The sequence below is a fragment of the Amia ocellicauda genome, chromosome 21, assembly GCF_036373705.1.
Source record: "Amia ocellicauda isolate fAmiCal2 chromosome 21, fAmiCal2.hap1, whole genome shotgun sequence".
Classification (NCBI taxonomy): Eukaryota; Metazoa; Chordata; class Actinopteri; order Amiiformes; family Amiidae; genus Amia; species Amia ocellicauda.
In genome coordinates, this window is record NC_089870.1 from 2,583,009 (window position 1) to 2,598,041 (window position 15,033).

The 15,033-nt window shown below is 39.2% G+C and overlaps 2 protein-coding genes across 4 annotated transcripts in view; both read left to right on the plus strand.

Annotated features, from left to right (window-relative positions):
• mta1 (metastasis associated 1) overlaps positions 1-6,617 on the plus strand; it is an 81,779-nt gene extending 75,162 nt beyond the window's left edge. For both annotated transcript variants that reach the window (XM_066694098.1, XM_066694099.1), the window contains exons 17-18: positions 5,042-5,190; positions 5,929-6,617. In XM_066694098.1, coding sequence (XP_066550195.1) covers positions 5,042-5,148 — 107 coding nt within the window. In that variant the 3' untranslated portion in view covers positions 5,149-5,190; positions 5,929-6,617. The remainder of the gene's footprint in view (positions 1-5,041; positions 5,191-5,928) is intronic.
• Positions 6,618-11,086: 4,469 nt separating this feature from the next.
• tmem229b (transmembrane protein 229B) overlaps positions 11,087-15,033 on the plus strand; it is a 57,430-nt gene continuing 53,483 nt past the window's right edge. For both annotated transcript variants that reach the window (XM_066694230.1, XM_066694229.1), the window contains exon 1: positions 11,087-11,352. The gene's annotated coding sequence lies outside the window, so the exon portion shown is untranslated. The remainder of the gene's footprint in view (positions 11,353-15,033) is intronic.

The window sequence follows — 15,033 nt, forward strand, 5'->3', positions numbered from 1 at the left end:
TCAGCAGATACAATCTTGGCAGCACAGGCTATTCAGAGGGACTTAGATAATATTCACAAATGGAAATTGGGCTTCAAGGCATTCAAAACAGAAAACAGGAGACACTTCTCACACAGAGAGTAGTCACAATCTGGAATAAACTACCCAGCGATGTGGTAGAAGCTGAAAGTTTGGGAACATTTAAAAAGTCTGGATAGGATCCTTGGATCACTTAGATATTAATGAACACCAAATGAGCACGATGGGTCGAATGGCCCCCTCTCGTTTGTAAACTTTCTTATGTTCTAAGATTCCAACACTTGATGGCAATGTGGAGCACAATGAGTGTGCAGGAGTACAAAGTCAATCGGCCAGTCAATGTTTACTGTTTTGAGCTGTACACTGAGTCATGTGGAGGGCAAGAAGGAATCTGTGGGACATTTTTCAAAATTCTGCAGAAAATATGCATCAATGAATATATTGGATTTAACGTTCTTCTATAAAGAAATACAGATTGCAAGTGAGGTTTCAAGTGCTCTGGCTTCAACAGTAGTCAATGGTGTTCTGACCGAAGTAAAAGTAATCACCGTCTTTACAGAAATCGCATGGAAATTACTGAGCACAATCGCTTGCATTTTGGTGGATGTGTGTTTTTCCCTAGCATCAACTCTGCTATGCTTCCTTTTTCCAATCTATTTGACATTGTAGTTTTGTGCCAGACTGAGCTTCAGACTGAGATTGTCCCATAAATGAGTTCTGTAACTCAAATCAAAACTTGAAATGCAGTTGTCACAGCAATGAATTGCAACTGTCAAACCAACAACATCTATGAACTCAGATGTATTCAATTAAAAAAATTGGGAATGAGGTTGAGTCTGTACTACTTTATGGATTAATTTTGTTGTGGTTATCTTACTTTATTATTTTATTGTGTGATTAACTTAGAGAATCTGTAAAAGCATTAACATGGTTCAGTTGTATGGGTTACAAACATTCTCACTAAGCATCTTCAGGCTATTAGTGGGATCTTTTGTTTTTTGTGTAATTACAGTGTAGTGTATTTATGGATGGGGGGTGGGGGCAGGGTTGTTAAGTCCAGTCTGGCTTCATACAGATGATGAAAGTTTTAGAAAAGTCATGGATTTTGAAAATAACAATTTCCAGGCCTGGAAAAAATAGTAAGCATGACTTTCTCAGAGTATAATTTTAATGTGCTCTAATAAAGTGATGAACGTCACATACTCTGTCCAGTTCCAAAGAACAACTCTCAAATGGAAGCACCCAAAATCAGGCTACTTGTATGAGATGTATTGCCAAAAAAAAATGTTTTATTGCCAGGGAAATGAATATTCAATTGAATGAAAAACACTCTGAATGGCTGTAGAAAGATGTGCACATGAGTCTGTCAAAGTGTAAACTGCGATAAGAGTTTTGACATTTCTAATAATAGAAGTGGTGTTGAGCAGTCATTGGTAATGGAAAAAATAAAACTAATTATTACTGCAGTTACTGCTATGCCGTCACAAAGGTTTCAGATTTTTTAGGATCATCTTCAAAGACATCTAGTTTGATGACATGGGTAGGTAGTGATGTAAAATAAAACTTAGCCTTCCTTTTGTTGTAAATAATTATGTTTTGACCTAAGACGTTCGCGGGGCTCTCAAAGTAATTGATTCTCACTATTCCTACAAATCATGTGAAAATTGTGTGGTAAGAGAACATTTCTTTCTCAAAATACAGAACAAATCAAATCATAGAACAGCTATGTGGGCTAGATATTCATCGGGTTTGCACACCAGAAATGTCTGTCGCACAAAAATGCGCATTACTTGCCATATTCGAAACCCCATTTTGCGCAGCGCAATCCAATCTTGCGCCGTTCACTCTTAAATTGTATGCAAGGCGCAAAATTGGGGCAGTGGCTGAAATTATGCATGATTCCTGCTATATTTGTAGCAATATTCATAAACAAAAAGTACAAAATCAGTACAGTATAGAATAATAAACTAATTATTAAAACGTAGCGTAAGTGAGTCATGAAAATGTATTTTTAAGTAATGGAATTGCCCTGTAATTGTTTTGAATGTGTATGAACCCTGTCCAGTGTCCAGGCTCTGTTAAGTGGGATTTAGGAAAAACAAAGCAGGGCACGGTGCAAAGACGTGCTTATTTATTATATATAAAAAAATCAATTTTTACATTTTACATAATAAACTTAACATTGTACAAATTTAAATTACAATAAGGGAGAATAAATGAAAAATATAAAAATATGCGTGTTCTGTCCATTTGAACAAAGAATACGATTGTGTTTTACCCTGTTAAGCACTCTTTGAAGGGTGCTATATAAATAAAGTATTATTAATATTATTATGAAGTGCTGTCCTAGCTTATATTAGCATTTTACACACGCCAGGTTCATAAGTCCTCCTCAGTGCTCAATACTGCCGATCACAGTGGCAGTTTGTAGTGCAGGAAGCACAGCACAACTGCTTTTAAAAAATAAAATAAAAAGTATTTAAAAATGCCCTCGAAAGTGTAACTTATTTAATAGTATTGCAATACAAATCACAGCCAAAACACAATGTACTATTTGAAACGGTTTTATAAATATCATGCATAGTTTCAGTTTTATCCAACATTGTCTGGGAGGTGTGTTTTTTCACTCTCATTTTCTTTGATTGTTCTCTGTGATCTGAGATTGCTTGTCATTTGACAGTTTTTGTTTGTTGATATACAGACAACATCTTCATTGAACATTTACTGTTTTTAATTTAATTTTAATTGCTATTGTGAATTTTGAAAAGCGATTTAACTTTTCAGTAAAAATGCACCTCTATGCCACAATATCTGGTAATATTCAGTCGTGACGAGAATAAACACTAACTAAAACCATGGATACTCAAATGCAGCACAGCTTTCAAGAATACTATCTATTGGTTTAGAGTGTTTTAGTAAAATGCATGTTTATTGGTTTATAAGCCCTGTGTTTCTCAGTGGGTGTGTTAGTGTTTCACCATGGCGCTCAATAAGATGTGCATGAGAATCATTTGGAAGCTCCAACAGAAAACGAAAGCACCATAACTATGTTAATAAATAATGGTAAATAATTTAACTGTAAAACCAAAAAAACATGTAATTATTTATTGTCTGAAGTCTGATGAAGGATTTTATGGTAATTTTGTATATATTTTTTTTTCAATGTTTGAGAAAATGTATCGGTGCATTATCCGTGGAATATGTGCCGATACAGAAACTTTGCTTATGTGCATGTCTATAAAGTGCTGCAGGATTCTCCTTTCTGAGCCTCAGCACTATTTAATCATACTTGGGGGAAGTGGTAAAGTGGCTTCGTTCTTACATACACGTTTTTACATATTAAAGGAACTTTTATTGGCTTAGCTTGCTTCTAGAGAGGATTAAGGTTGCAGTGTCTTGGCCAGTTCAGTCAGTAGCCTATAGTTTTTAGACTACCAGGAACTGAAAACAATCTACGACTTCTGGTGCTGTTTGATTATTTAATAAGGAAAAGTAATGTTTGTTCTCGACATGGGTATATGTCACATTGTTTGCCTTTTGTACTTTTTAGTTTTTTTTTTTTTTTGCCCTGTCCATTAGTGAATATCTCCCAAAATGTATACAATGGAGCTTCCTGTTTATGGCCAGGTTCACTGTTGGATCCTAGCTAAACTGTTCCATTTTCTTATATTCAGTAGAGCTTTGTTAGCAGGTAAGTGGGGAAATATGTAGGAGCCTGTGAGTGTGCAGTGCTAGGCACCAGGACTGCAGAATGACTGTCAGTGTGCTGTGCTAGGCGACAGTGATGGTATGCACAAGCCTGGTGGGGATGCTCCATAGTTTAATTAATTTTCCCATAAGCATTGCAGCTCCTGTTCTTTTCTTCTCCTTCTTTTTCCCCTCTGGAATTTCTCACTCGCGCTTTGCAAAAAGAAAAGACTTCTTTCCTTTTATTTTGTATTTTTTCTTTCTTTTTATGTCTATCCTGGGTCAAGCTGAGTATATGAAATAACAGGCATAGGTGGACTTGGTATGTCTCTGTATGTACACCTGAAAGTGTTGAGAACTCTTTAGGAATTAGCCACTGGTTCATTACATCTTATAGCTGCAACAGACAAGCTAAACAACTCTCTTCTATTGAATCCCCAGGCAGGAGAGGTGACGTCTTCAGATGAATGTAGAGCTACTTTTATTTGCACTTCCTTCAGTTGTATTCAGTCAGATTGTTCTGCTTCCTTGTTGTGTGTGCTCTCTGGTCTGTTACGTGTGGGCTGTGAACAGAAGGTACAGGACAGCCAGTCAGAGGAGAACATATTTTTAAGGCAAGCGGCGATTTTAGTTGTGTTGAAGAGTAATAGTGCTGAATAAAGTAATAAACTGCTCTGATCTGCGCACATAGCACTTTTCTCTTTTACTATTCCAGTTTTCTGTTTTTACTTTGTAACATCAAGGCAATGCGGCACAGCACAGAATTTTCATGTTTTTCCTGTGTCTGGGTCATTTCCCTGGGGAGTACACTGTCCCCTAAAAACTCCTATGTTAGTTTTTTCCCTACACCAGCATCTGAAACGCATTAGACTCTTCACCAGTTGTTAATTGTGCACAATTATCTTAAAAGTTGTCTCCACTGTAATTTCCCCTGGTAATCATGTATGGTAATTTCACATTTTTACCATTTATTTGTCATCTTTGCAAAGGAAGCTTATTTCTCGTTAACCTTCACTATACTTTTTATTCCATCTGCATAGGTAGAGAATAACAGGTACTGAAAATCAGAAACCCTGTGGTTGTCGCAAGAAGGAAATTTGCAGGAACGTTGTATTTTTACCATACAGGTGTCAGTGACACCATGTTTGATCTTCATTTTCCTTACCCGATTTGATTTTTTTTTTTTTTTTTAAGATTTGATTTACCATCAGCTTTTATTATCACCTTCCTCCACAAGCGAAGTGCCAGTGCTTTGGGGGCTATCCCACTAAACCTGCTGCTCTCTCCTCACCCCACTCCAACCCATCCCTCCCCATCCCTCCCCTACCCCTGCCAGGGACCAAGCCCAAAGCTATGCCTCAATGGGAAATCGTCTCCAAGCGTTCGTCCGATCCAGGCCGGATCTCAGCACCCCACCATGAGGAGGACCATGAGCTTGATTGATGCCCCTGATGACCTCCTCTTCACCGCCATCCGTGAGACCAGGTGAGAGAGACAGCAAGGCCCGATTTGATTAGAAACCTCATTATTTATTCATCCTGCTGACTTACTCAACTAACATTGATTCTTCATTGCATCCTATTAAAAGGGAATAAGCTCACAGGTAGCTCAGTGAACCAAAACATGCAAAGCAGCTCAATCCAACACACTGCAGGATGTGGTTAAACCCTCATATCACTTCATAAAATTTGCTAAGAGGAGTTGTTGACACAATGGAAACCTAATCTCTTTAATGCCGTAGTGTCAGTGAAGGTATACTGAATGTGAATGTGAATGTGAATGTGAGTCCTTGTTTATATTGATGATTTTTTCATAGATTTTTGTGTTCTCTCTAGTAATTTAGATGATCTTGCATCATGTAGATTCATTTGAGGAAAGGGCTGCTTTTTCTTTTTTTTTCTCACCCCCTCCATTTAACCCAAAAACTGAATTATTTCAAAAAAGTTACTGATTTCTCTGAAAACAGAGATTGCAGGCAGATCCGTACTCCCATTCCTTCAAATAGCTGGTAGTGATCATTTTTGTGCTGGACTAGTGCATTTGCGTTACTAAAAAAATAATACAAAACCCCAGAGAAGTCTGCAATAATTAAATAATTAATTTAACTTACAGAAACATTCACAGTGTATCATCTATTCTTCAGTGATTTACTCTACTCTTTAATGTCCAACATGCCAGCATAGCATCCAGTGACCCAATAATCTTTTTCAATGTCTTCCACAGGAAAATCCAAAAGCTTTTTTTCAACTTCAGAGACCAAGCGAGCTGCCAGGTGACCCTTACCAACCAATCGGCATCAAGCTGAACCACACTGGCCAATGGCCAATCAATGAGACCACCTATCAATGAAGAACCAATAGTCATTGAGGACTGATCCCAGTTCTGGCCAATCGTAAGACTGACCTGACTGTGGCTGACTTTATAATTACCATTATTATTATTATTATTATTATTATTATTATTATTGTTGTATTATTATTTTTACATTTTATGTTACAACCTTTAACCCTCACCGATCAATTATTGAGGATCAACGAAGAAACGTTTTGAGTTTCGTGAAATGCTTGTATACCCAAAGATGGGGTGAAGGACATTTACTTTGTAATATAAGCCGTGTGCATCTTTTTTAACAAGTTTAAAAAGAAAATGGGGGGGAAAGAAAGACTTTAAACTGCAGTGACATTAACTCTTTTGTTTTTTGTTTTCTTGCTTTTTTAAGCTGATAGTTTTCTGTTTTGTGAAAAGGCTTTGCCAAAACCCTTTCTGGAACAGCCAGTTTAACTTATTGAGAGAAATTATCGACTGTGCCGTCTTTTGTACCTTTTTCTTAACTGACACATCTGCGCTTGAATTATGTAATTCAGAATAAATCAGTTCTCTCTCTTTTGTGAATATATAAATAGAAAAAAGGACCCAAGGCCTCTTTTTTTTTTTTTTTTTTTAACCTTTTTCCTAAAACATGAAAACCGTCTGATATCCTAGCCCAAACATGTTGTGTCACTAAGGTTTTACAGAGCGGAAGGGCACAGCGCCACCAAGCTATGCTGTATTTAGGACACATTACTAGCTACAGTATTAAAACATATTAAGAGTATTTGCTTCAAGGCTTTCATGGAAGACAATACAAATATGATTTGGGCCATGCACACTTACCTGATGCACCTGTAATGTTTTTATTAAATACAATGTAATGTACAATGAAAAGCAAATGCAGTTTTGTAAAGATTGTTCCTGTCATTGTTAATCTTCAAACATAGGCCATTTATACTATTCTGTGTACAAAAGCTAAGAGACAATATTTTGTTTAGACAACATGTTTTAAAAAAATGAAACAAAAAATCTCCAATATAACAGAAAGCCATCCAGGTAATGGATAATTATGATTACTAACAAAATCATTCAGAAAACTGAAATAAAATGTACAGCAGACTGACATTCCTATTATACGGGTGTTCTAGGGTTGGTGTTTTCCATGATATGTTACTGAAATGAATAAGATAGACAAACTTTACTCATGATTATCATGTTACACCACTCCTTTCGCACAGTAGACTACTGCTGAGTTAAGGTGATTTATGTCAAGGACTGTACTCAAGTGTAGTTTCACATACTGTGCTGTACATATTGTGAGCTGGTTTGAATTTGAGCATTCCGACTCTTCAGAGAAGAGATGAGACGACGGGCAAAGGTGGACTGGGAAATGGTCCAAATAACCTGGTGTCATTGGCTTGATCTTGCCTTGCCATGGTATTCCACTTGGCTGCTGCTTCTTCAACGGGTACATTATTCTGTTTTTAGTCCTTCTGTACAGGGAAGCATAGAACGTGAGGATTATGTGTAGAAAATGGGTTGGTATAGAATTAAACTGTGCATCACTTGAAGAAAAGACTCAAACCAAATCCTGTTTCTAGGCATAATCCCATGGAATTTGCTGTACTGTTGTGATCTAACAAGGGTTGAGTAGAGGGGTGGGTGATTGGGGGGTATGTCCTATGTGATGGTTTATCCAGGGGAAGGACGTGCCAAAGGTGAGGGATCTGTTAGGTGTCACCGGAATACTTATACTGCTGGAAATGGTTCAGACTCTAGTTCTGTCTTTCTCATAGTTTCAGGAGGTTGGACGTATCTAGGAGAAGGTAAACCGAATTCATCCTATTGCTTGACAGAGGGAACAGTGACCTGGCCTTGAGGACGAGGCCATCGGAACCTCCCCCACTGAGTGGCATGAGCTGAGGAGCTGCTGCAATGGTGGTGATTAAGGTGGAGGAGGGAGGCAGAGTGATGAAAGCTGGGAAAGTGCGTTTGGTGCCAGATACTTATGTTTGAGAGGGTGGAAGTTAGGTGTGAGGTTTTGGTTGTCCTCTTCCTGAACTGAGCAAAGTACACCGATCAGCCATAACATTATGACCACCTGCCTAATATTGTGTAGGTCCCCCTTTTGCCACCAAAACGCCCCTGACCTGTCGAGGCATGGACTCCACTAGGCCTCTGAAGGTGTGCTGTGGTATCTGGCACCAAGACATTAGCAACAGATCCTTTAAGTCCTGTAAGTTGCGAGGTGGGGCCTCCATAGATCAGACTTGTTTGTCCAGCACATTCCACAGATGCTCGATTGGATTGAGTAAGGGAAGTAAGCATGATGCGTCTTTCATCTTCTGCAGTAAGTTTCCTTGGCTGACCATTGTGTCTACGGTCCTCAACGTTGCCCGTTTCTTTGCGTTTCTTCAAAGAGCTTGGACAGCACATCTGGAAACCCCTGTCTGCCTTGAAATGTCTGCCTGGGAGAGATCTTGCTGATGTAGTATAACTACCTTGTGTCTTGTTGCTGTGCTCAGTCTTGCCATGGTGTATGACTTTTGACAGTAAACTGTCTTCAGCAACCTCACATTGTGAGCTGAGTTTGGCTGTTCCTCACCCAGTTTTATTCCTCCTACACAGCTGTTTCTGTTTCAGTTAATGATTGTGTTTCAACCTACATATTGAATTGATGATCATTAGCACCTGTTTGGTATAATTGTTTAATCATACACCTGACTATATGCCTACAAAATCCCTGACTGTGTGCAAGTGTACCTTGAAGAATTGATGCTGTTTTGAAGGCAAAGGGTGGTCACACCAAATATGGATTTAATGTAGATTTTTCTTCTGTTCACTCACTTTGCATTTAGTTCATTGATAAATATAATCTATTAACATGTCTATATTTGAAAGCATTCTTACTTTACAGCATTTATTCACACCTGCCTAAAACTTTTGCAAAGTACTGTACTTACATTACCCTGAATGCCTACAGCTTCCAATTTGAGGATCAGTCTTTGGTGTGGAACCTTATCAAAAGCTTTTTGGAAATCTAAGTATATCATATCATATATGCTTTCACGTGATCTACAGGTGCAGTTGCATGTTCAAAAAACGAATAAATTAGTAAGACATGATCTGCCTCGTCTAAACCTATGATGACTATCACCAAGAATATGCTTTTCATTAAGATGCTCCTCGATTTTGTCTAATTTTTTCCAACATTTTACAGGCGATGCAGGTGAGACTGATTTGGTCTGTAATTTTCTGGCTTAGTTTTGTCCCCTTTCTTGTGGATTGGTATGACATTTGCAGTTTTCCAATCAGTTGGCAAATCTCTTGTTCTAAGTGTTCTAAGTTCTAAGTCTTTCCCCCAGTGAATCACATTTCTATATATGTACTCCTTTTTCCAGTAAGCCTGCAAGTTCCTTTTGTGGTATTTCTACGAAGGATAAGTGTCCACGGATGTACAGATCAAAGCAGCGGACTTCATTGTGAGTCTGACACAGGGGCCCTTTTCCTGAAGCCTGTGCAGTGAGAGGGGGCCAAGGGGGTAAACTACAGCATGCTTGGTTGCTAGCCACCCTGTGCATTAACTAATCTGGACATAATACACAGAACATGACCAGAGGTGTGGGTCAAGTTCAGGATTTCATTTCTTTAACCAGGAAGCCCCTTTGAAATGTAGCTTTTACTAGGCAGGCATACGTTGATGAGGTTGGGGTAGGCAAAAATCCCTGTACCCCCTACCCCATCCCCACCTCGTCCTCTGTTGTTCTTCTACAGGTCGATCAATCCTGCCTTCCCATAGGTGTCCCACTGCTCGCTCTCTCTTTCCTCTTGTCCACAGTGGTGGATTTGGGCACATGTGAGCATTAGGACTGTACATTATCTTACCACCTTTTTATGCATCACTGAGAGTCATCACTTTAGATCACACATTTACCATTCTTTTGTCTAATATTTACTGTGTTGTGTGGATGAATCTTCACAGTAATCATTGTTAATGTGAATATGTAGAGCACTGTATGTTGGTCTTGGTTAAGGTGTGTACGTTGCTTTAGATTAAGGCTGCAGCTCAATTGCTGCTTTTGGATTTGCCCATGAAACTTGCTTATTCCTTGCGATAAGGTGTGGTAGGATCTTTCATGCAGTTTACAATTCAAGCACAAGATGCCATCTTTTCTATCTCTATATCAGACATAGGATTATAGTCTTGTGCCAGTTGGATCCTACTGTCCTACCATAGCACAGCAGCAGCCTGGTTTTCCTTTTTCTACCAGTTTAAGTACTAAGCAGGTACAACCTACTCCTGAGATGTGTATTATACTGTTATTTCTGCTGACCAGGATCCGTTCCAAATGCTTGCCTATTTCACATATTGATACAATATTAAGTTTCAGAAAATACTGACAGAAAAATGTAGTATGCTTGGACACAAACAGGTGAATCTGTTCACATGCACTGTACTGCACAGTACTTCAATTTGGCATGGATCAAATGCCATTTCATGAGAAGGTGTAATGTTCCTTTTTCTCAGTGTTAGGATAATTGAACACATTTCTGTTTAATTTTGAATGCATAGCTTAAATGGGACCAAAAGGTGAATGTTGGCCTTCATGAAAAGGCACTTTGTAATATGCTCGATACACTTAGACCTGTAGAACACCATACAATTTCAATTCAATTAATTTATAGAGTTCAAAATATTTTAAACAACCACCAGGTTTACCTTTAACTGACCCCATGTTATATAGCACCATTGCCATTTACTGGTAAGTTTAGCTGGGTATCCAAAAGGCAAATCGACACCACTTGAACATCCACACACACACACACAGAGTGGACATTTTTCACATGGAGAAAATTTTGATTTTACCTCAGTGATGTCTTCAACGTGTGTGACCACACTGCAGTTGAACCAGGATATCTATTTCCTCTGTAAATATGGACATTATTATTATTTTCTTATTTATTTCTTGGCAGACTTGGCGCAATACAAAGTGACATAAAGACAGCGAACAGAAAAAGGACAATTACTTTAAGTACACCAGTGTAGTCACTGTGGTGGTTAAGGAAGCAAGGCCCGTCTTTCCCACACAAAAGAAACAAAGCAGTGACTGCGGGCACACAGTTATCGGGGGTCCTTCAGTGGTCCGGGCGGCGCGGGAAGGGTTAACGCGCAGCCGGTCTGTGAGCATGTGCGGCTCCTGTGTCAGTTCTCACCCGCAGCCGAGCGACAGGGGCTTCGCCGGGCAGGAGACGCGGTCGAGGGAGCTCTGCTGTGCAGCCTGTTTTTTTGGTTTCTTCCGAAGACCCGGCGCCGGACTGGGAGGCTCGGTGTGACAGGTCAGTGTTTAAAACCTTTTGCACGGTTTTTCCTGGAGACAAGTCTCGGAGCGGTAGCAAGGTGGACATCGCGGTACCGGTCAAAGGCAATTGAGGTATTTAGGAAAACCCAATGAGTACCACCAGGGTGTAGAAAATAATACACCTCCTTGTTTTTTTGTTTTGTTTGCTGTTTCCTCCCAAATATTTGTATTTGTATTTTGGTATCCTTACATGTAAAGGGATTTTATGTGACTAGGTCGCTGATGTAGAAAATAGTAAGTTGTCATTCCTTGTTTCTGTGCACCGCCGGGGATGTAGCCTGTGCTTAACCACTGAAGCGGACGATGTCAGATACCGGGGATGAACTATACATCTATAACTCTGACATAACCTATGTGGTCTGTGTTGATAATGTAACTTTCTCACTCCACGCAGCGTTAAAATATCTATCAGCCAGTGTGCGACAAATATCTTTGATGTAGCAAATGTGCATATATAAATATATACATTATAACAATGTAAACGCTACACACGTTGTGGAAATATGGCGGTTATTTTATGTTCTGCCTAATTCTGGGGGTTTAAGAGCACTTCAGTATTTGCACAACAACCTTGCAGTTGCAATACCCAGAGCTGCATTTGCAAAGACCATAGTGACTGTACTGGAGAGTTGAACTGCTTAATGGAGGAGCAAGGAAATACAAAGCGTCCAGGGTGTTATTGGAGAATTGTCTCGGCCATTGGGACCTTAGCTTCTGCAGTGTGCAGCGAGGGAGACAGCAATATAAATAATAATATATATAAAGAGAGAGAGAGAGAGAGGTGAACTGCCATGATGTGTCCGCTGCATCTTTAAAAGGGGATGCAGGCGAGATTGGCGAGGCTTTGCTGCACAGGCAGGTGCAGGGGGTATAAATGGGCTGACTCCTACTGAGACACACTGGGCGCTCCGTTAGCACAGCCGGGATGTTTCTTCTTTGAAACCGTGGAGCATTTTAATACTTCCTCTCCTCCTCACAGACGACAGGCTGTAGTCTAGGCCTAAGCTTGAATGCTGGAGGTAACCCCTCACTACCCGACTACTGTAATGTGGCATCTATTACAGCTAGTGAAGTGTGGAGGGTGCCAATATACGGATAATAACGGTAACATTAAGTTTATTGTGAAAGTGATGCTCCAGGGATAAAAGACATAGGGAGTAGTGCAACAGTCATGGTGTGCTCTTCTTCGTGGTTAAGGAATAATACAGATGTTTATAGAAGTGTATTTATTTTAAATAGGCTCATTCTGACAGCGTGCTTCTCTGCTGCTGTTCAGGCTTCCTCCACTGGACACTTTGTACCTTTGAAGACCAAAGTGAGACTTTTACAGTAGTGCATCCTTCTCTCTGCCAGGAAGTGTTGATGGCAGCTCTAATATATTATAGAGGCTATGAAATGCAATTTAACAGATTTTGGCCATTGCAACAGTCGCGACACACCAGCACAATCAGTGATTTGGAACAAAAGGGTGTTTTCCAGAACAAGTGTAGTAGAAAACAAAAATGCATGACTTGTGCTATACGGGATGAAAACATAATGGGATTCTAACAGGAAAATACAGCTAGCCCGGGTGTGAGTTTGCGGTGTTAACTGTAGATCGATGGCAAAGTGCTAGAGCACAACTTTAGAGACCACTGCTCTGTGTAATTATCCTCTTTGTGGATCAGCACTTCAGGAGGACAATGTGGTCTTTTCCCGCAGGTGCCGATAATGCACTCCCAGAAAGAGCCAAGGCTCCTTGATCGGTGTTAGAGCCAATCGCAGCTGTATTGCTTGTTGTTGTATAGTGTCTTTGTTGTTATTGTTTTTGGCCAATTTTCTAAATATGCAGGCTGCTACACTTTAAGAAAAACGAACATGTGAAATGGTCTGGCTGTCGTTACAGGTTTGCTAGCCAGGTCTTCAAAGATTGTCACAGCATTGGTGCAGTTTCAGATTTTATACTGTCTCGTAAACACTGCCCTTTTCTGGGTGGTGCAATTAAAAGTAAACCTTAAACCTTAACAGCTGGTTTCACAAACCTCAATTATCAGTAGTCTTGGGCTACTCTACCTTGGGTAATATTTAGTAATCCAAGACTAGGGATAATCTGGGTGTGTGAAACCAGTCCTAAAAGTATATAATCTGATGTGCCCTTTGAACCTCTGCAGCAGAAAAAAATAAATGAACTTTCACATCAGGCCATTATTAATGTGATATAACTTCAGGGAAATATGCAATAATAATAAACCAATGCACTCCGTTTATTATTATTGTAGTGAGGACCATTAGATTCCTGTATGTTGCCGCCATATCCTGGGAGAGTTATATGTCCAAAGTCAATGTCATTCTTCAATCCCAAGACTAATTAGCATATTGCTCTTTAGTATAATTATGCTCCACACTGTAACTCTGACTATAGTAGTGCCTTTTCATGTTTTTTTTAACATTGACCTTGGACACCTCCTCAAGGCTGATGCTGAAACTAGAGACAATCAAAGTGCTGACGATACCATTAAACAGATCAAGAGATTAAATGTAACGTGTTTACGTCATTCAACAGCAGCCCCAAAAGCAGTGATCACATCAGCAGAGCACACGGAAAGTAGATTTCTTTGCCGCGCTGTTTAACAAATGCAAGCCTGACACTTGGAGTTGGCAGAGACTCCCACTGTTTTTAGAGCATCATTCTGTTGGAGACCACCACACAGAAATTGCAGCTTCCAGAATAGATTGACTTCCATACAGAAATCCATTTTTATTTTTCAGTGATGAAGTAGATGTTTGTTGTCCTTTGTGGGTTTAGCAGAGTGTCAGGTATGCGATCACCATGCCTTCTACTTCTACATGGCTACGTCTCATTTTGAAAACTGAAGCTTATAGTACTGTAACAGTCAGTGAGGATCACTCCAAAACTGAAATTCTTTTGTAAGTGATGCACAATAACAGATGCTGTACAACAGCAAAATATATTAAAACATTAAATTAGATTAAAAAATATGACATAAATTGTTATAAAATATTCAGAGTTGCTGTAAGTGTTTGAGATCAGACTTGTTTCAGATTTTGTGGAGCATTACTTTTGCAATACTGTCGGTAAAATAAAACAGCTGTTTAAAGAAGTTAAGAAGTTTGACCTTGCATTAGATTAGATTGTGAAATTCTAGGCTATTGTGCTAATCTTTCTTTATCGGACTTTCTGTCAGATACACTTTGTTGGGCTTTGTCTGATGACTGAAGTTTCTTCTTCCTGCCTGCCTCCTGTATTCAGCAGCAATTCTCAAGCATGTTTTTCTTCTATTTTCTATAAATGGTCAATCAACAAGAGTTATTTTCCCCTAAATGAAGTTACCCAGTAAAAGTAAAAAAAATAAAAAAAAATACAGGAGCTTTCAATTAACATTTTTATGGTAACATGAATAATTATCTTTCTTCTCTGAGAATTTCAAGTTTAACTAAGATTTCAGGTTTAAAAAATGTATTTTTTTGAGGGATTTGACACCACAATACACAGTTGCTAGATGGCTATTTAGTTACAGCTGAGTTTGCAGTTAATAATAATAATATACCATACCAGGTACCTGTAAGCTCTGCAGTGTTGTCAGTGAGCTGTATCTGTCCTCCCTGCAATGCTATAGCCCTGCCCTTTCGTGCCGTAGGCATGCAGTGTAAAAAAGAA